Consider the following 4,261-nt stretch of genomic DNA (forward strand, 5'->3'; position numbering starts at 1 on the left):
TTCTGGTACAATAGAAGTTGCCTTGCTTTACATGCATTCTTCCCAATATTGAAGCTTCTCATTATGTATTCCTTGCAAAGGAACTTGCTATCATTTTGCTTCTTTAACTTAAGAAATTTCGGATTTTGACTGCAATAAATATCATCAAAATGCAGGTGTTTTATCTTGAAGTTACAAATTTTCCTTTCTCACTTCTCTATTCAAATATATAATGGAGAAGATAAACCATCATATTCCAGATTGTTCCCTTCACAACTCCTCAATCTTTTGTCATGCATGTTTCATGAAATAGTTTTTTACAACTTGGAGCTTTTTGAAAGAAAAGTCAAAATTCATAACAATTTATGCTTTGTTTTATATAAGAATTCTATGAAAGACTAGAAAAATGTTCTCCAAAGAACTTAATTTGAAAATTAAATTGGTGGGTTTTTTTTCAAGTTGTTTCATTCTTTGAATATACAATTCAAAATAGTTCCCAAAATGCTTTCATATATCTTTACAATTTTTTCAATCCTGCTTCATATGAATTGATCAATCACTTGATTTTAAAATGCAATTGTTATTTATCAGTTACTAGTTCTAAATGAAGAAGTATGTTTTATTATCTATATTTACATCTTGTTTTCATTTGTACCAAAAACTCTTTATACAACAACCATTTTTTGCAATGCACACCATCATTGTTTAAAGTTCAGTAGATGTCTTTGATGCCTCCCTAGTTTCTTGACTTTAAAATCTTCTTATCATTTCACTATTTCTTTAATTTTGAAGTATTTTTATCATTCTTTTTCTATTCTTCTAAAATTTTGTAAGAGCTATTACTTTCTCTTATGTGAAAGTATATTTATTCTTCCCAAGGAATTAAAAATGAAAAGTAGAATTATTCAAATGTAAGCATGGTGCTTTAAAACTCAAATTTGGGATTGTTTTCTCGTTATTCATTGTTATAAAGGACAGCGATTCATAAGAAAAATGAAGAAACATATCAAATTAAAATTATTCAAAATTTATTTTCCATTGTTATTGATGTTTAAATTGCATTTATATCTAAAATTCAGAGCTGTGCCCAGTAATAGTAATCAGATGAATTTCCTATGCCATGTCTATGATACATTAGTTACAGGAATAAAGCTAGACATCAGCAAAGCTTTCATACTGTGGGCCATCTCTTTGTTTACAGAAAATGTAACAAGAAGAAAGCAAGCTATCATGAGCAATTAAATAGAGAGAGAATTAAAAAACGTTTGCCTATATATGTGTGTACTTGTATAACACCACATGTATGACCATAGTAGCTTTATATATGCAATCCAATCAGATTTACAAGCTGTGAATAAATTCTATAATAAAGGAGATTTGTGAGCAATAAAATATATTCATTGAGAAAAAAAAAAACACAAAATCCGGTCGTGGTGGCGAACGCCTTTAATTTCAGCACTCGGGAGGCAGAGGCAGGTAGATTTCTGAGTTCGAGGCCAGCCTGGTCTACAGAGTGAGTTCCAGGACAACCAGAGCTATACAGAGAAACCCTGTCTAGAAAAACCATTAAAAAACACACATATATATATATATATATATTGATATATTAAATATAAATTATAAATATAATATACTAAAACTTTTATTTACTGAGTGGTTATTCTATATTTATCTAGAAACTTTGAGTGAACATTTCATTGAGATAAAGGAGAAAAAGGAGATTGACATTGTGGCTTCTAGATTATTTTATCTTAGAAAAATACAAATCGTAATATATTGATTTAAGAAATTATATGAGACACAATTATGTTAAAATATGATATTTATAATAGATTGGTCTATTATGTTCTGTTCCAAATTATTTTTTCTACCTTACCAAATATGCTAAGACCTTGTACTGATTATATTTATACTTCCTTTTTTTTCAATGCACATTTAATTTAATATTAAGAATTTGATACAAAAGGCCCAATACAATGAAGGAACACATTCCTCCATTTCATACCAACGACAATGCTGTTTAATATGTGCCTACTGAATGAGATGAGGGTTTACTGAATAATGGGAGTCTCATCATAACCAAAAACCATATACAATGCAGTTATGAAATGAATGCTTATAGTGCTTCAAACAGTTTAAACCTGAAGTGTGAGACCACACCTTCACATTTGTACAGTCCTCGGTTAAGGTTATGTACAGTTTCCACAACCATTCAAAAAACAAACCATTGATAAAAACCACATAGATTTGAGGCTCCATTATATAATATAGAGCTCAGATCTAAGTGGATAAATAGATGCTCTACTTGTACTGGTAGCTATGAAGTGATTGTCTCATGGCTATTAGTTGGTTCTTAGCAAGTAAATCCTTTAAAGGCAAATTCACCTCATTTGAGTTTTGACCCAGTACTTCAACAATCATGAAGTCGACAGCCTTATTGGCATTACTGATGTACAGTGTCTCTAAGTCACTTTGCTCGTGGTTAAGAGCAATGCATATTCCATTTTTACATTTTACATGTTCAGTTCATGATTTAAAACCTCTAGGATTTTAGTCCTCCAAACTGTCTGAAGACACAGTATTCCACAGACTTAAGACTTCTGTTTTTCCCTCTATTTTCTTCCAAAAGAAACACTTCTCTAAGTGTCTACATGGCCTAGAAGGGGAATTTTTCGGAGTTGGCCTCGTCTTCAGAATAGTCCAACGGCATCAGGCCTCTGATACAAGTGGAAGGGAAAGAGAAAGAAGCTGAAACACAAGGTTCATCCTGTAAGCATTACATTAACCATTACAAGCTGGACAGTATAAGAATGTGGCTTTTTTTTTTTTTTTTTTTTTTTTTTGCTCAAAAAGTCTGAGTCTTGGTGTACAAACGAGTAGTGGGCTGTCCCACAACAGCTTTCTTGAGCTGGGACTCTCAGAGAAGTCATGACTGGGGAATATGATTTGTTTACCTATCAGGCGTAAACTTCCAGGCACTCAGTTCATTTTGGGCTTGTTCCAGTTTGTCTTTAGTCTGTTCCAGTTCAGCTTTCATGTTTAGGAAAAACAAGTTGATCGCTGGGTCTACCATTGTTGGTCTCAGTTGGGCCACACTCGGCTGCTGAACTTGCTTGAGGTACTGGATTTGAGTAGTGCACTCTTGCATCTTCTGCTCCTTGGTTGCTAGCCACATGACAAGAATGTTCCCCCTGCGTGCAGACTCCTGCTGTTGCTGCTTTAGTTTTGCTTCAGATTCTCTTAAACCAGACACATCGTTTGAATTAAGATCTGTGTACTTTCCCTCCAAAGCTTGAACATAAGCTTCATATTGTTTCCATCTGAGAATTAACTCATCCAGTGCCATAATGTTGAAATCTGTTTCACTCAGTCGGACCTTTTTAGGAAGAGGTTCTTCGTTGGTCATCTTCCACCCTGAGACTTCTGACGCCTCCTTGGTCACCACGCTGGGTACCTCCGGAGAGAAAAGGCAAGGGCAGGCCGGCTTGTCCCACTGGGGACCTCGGGACTCGTAGAGAGAGTGGCATACCACTCCTGCCGCACCGAGACAGTCTGTGGAAGCCCGCACCTGCCCCATCAGGGCTCCTATATTTATATTTTCAATATCATTTTATGTTACATGCCTAAAAGTCAATTATAGCAATATACTAACTATTGCTTTGTAATGAAAAAATAAATACAATTCTAGTAAAAAGTGATATGATAATCTGTTAGCATATAAATTATGTAGAAATTAGTGAAGCAGCTAAGAATAAAATAATTACCACTGGCTTGAGTTGGGAGTGAAGACAAAGACCTAGAAGGTATCTAATTCAACAAACTTCAACTCTGTCACTTTCTGGTAGATAATATCAGTGGAACAGCTGAATATTACCTGCAGGGATTTTCAAAATTAAACCAAAACTCTTAACTACTTGAATGTGGGTTAAAAATACAATACATTAATAATTAATGTAAGGCTTGAACTGAGGACATTAAATATTTGACAGTCATCACATGAGCATAGTAAGGATACTTCTTTTTTCAATTTGATATGTTATTTTCCTCTTTGTTAATTCTTTCCTCTTATATTATATCCTGACTGCAGTTTCTCCTCTTTCACCTGTTATTTCTTAAGTACACAATATTTTCCAGTTTTCAACATGTCTTGTTAAGTAAATATATCCCAATTTCTGACATAAGGTACTTAACGGATCCATGTTAAAATAAAGAAAAAAATTAAAATGAATTAAGACATTCTTATTTTGTGTGCTTAGTTATATTTACTTGTCCTGTTAAAATT

The 4,261-nt window shown here is 33.5% G+C and overlaps 1 protein-coding gene across 1 annotated transcript; it reads right to left on the reverse strand.

Annotated features, from left to right (window-relative positions):
- Positions 1-2,635: 2,635 nt before the first annotated feature.
- LOC110302791 (pre-mRNA-splicing regulator WTAP-like) lies at positions 2,636-3,385 on the reverse strand. The gene is made up of 2 exons (XM_021173526.1): positions 2,934-3,385; positions 2,636-2,696 (listed from the first exon to the last, which is right to left on the reverse strand). Exons 1-2 carry the CDS (start codon positions 3,383-3,385, stop codon positions 2,636-2,638), a joined length of 513 nt encoding a protein of 170 aa, XP_021029185.1.
- Positions 3,386-4,261: the final 876 nt, after the last annotated feature.

The sequence above is a fragment of the Mus caroli genome, unplaced genomic scaffold (assembly GCF_978045245.1).
Source record: "Mus caroli unplaced genomic scaffold, Mus_caroli_1 scaffold_9, whole genome shotgun sequence".
Taxonomy (NCBI): Eukaryota; Metazoa; Chordata; class Mammalia; order Rodentia; family Muridae; genus Mus; species Mus caroli.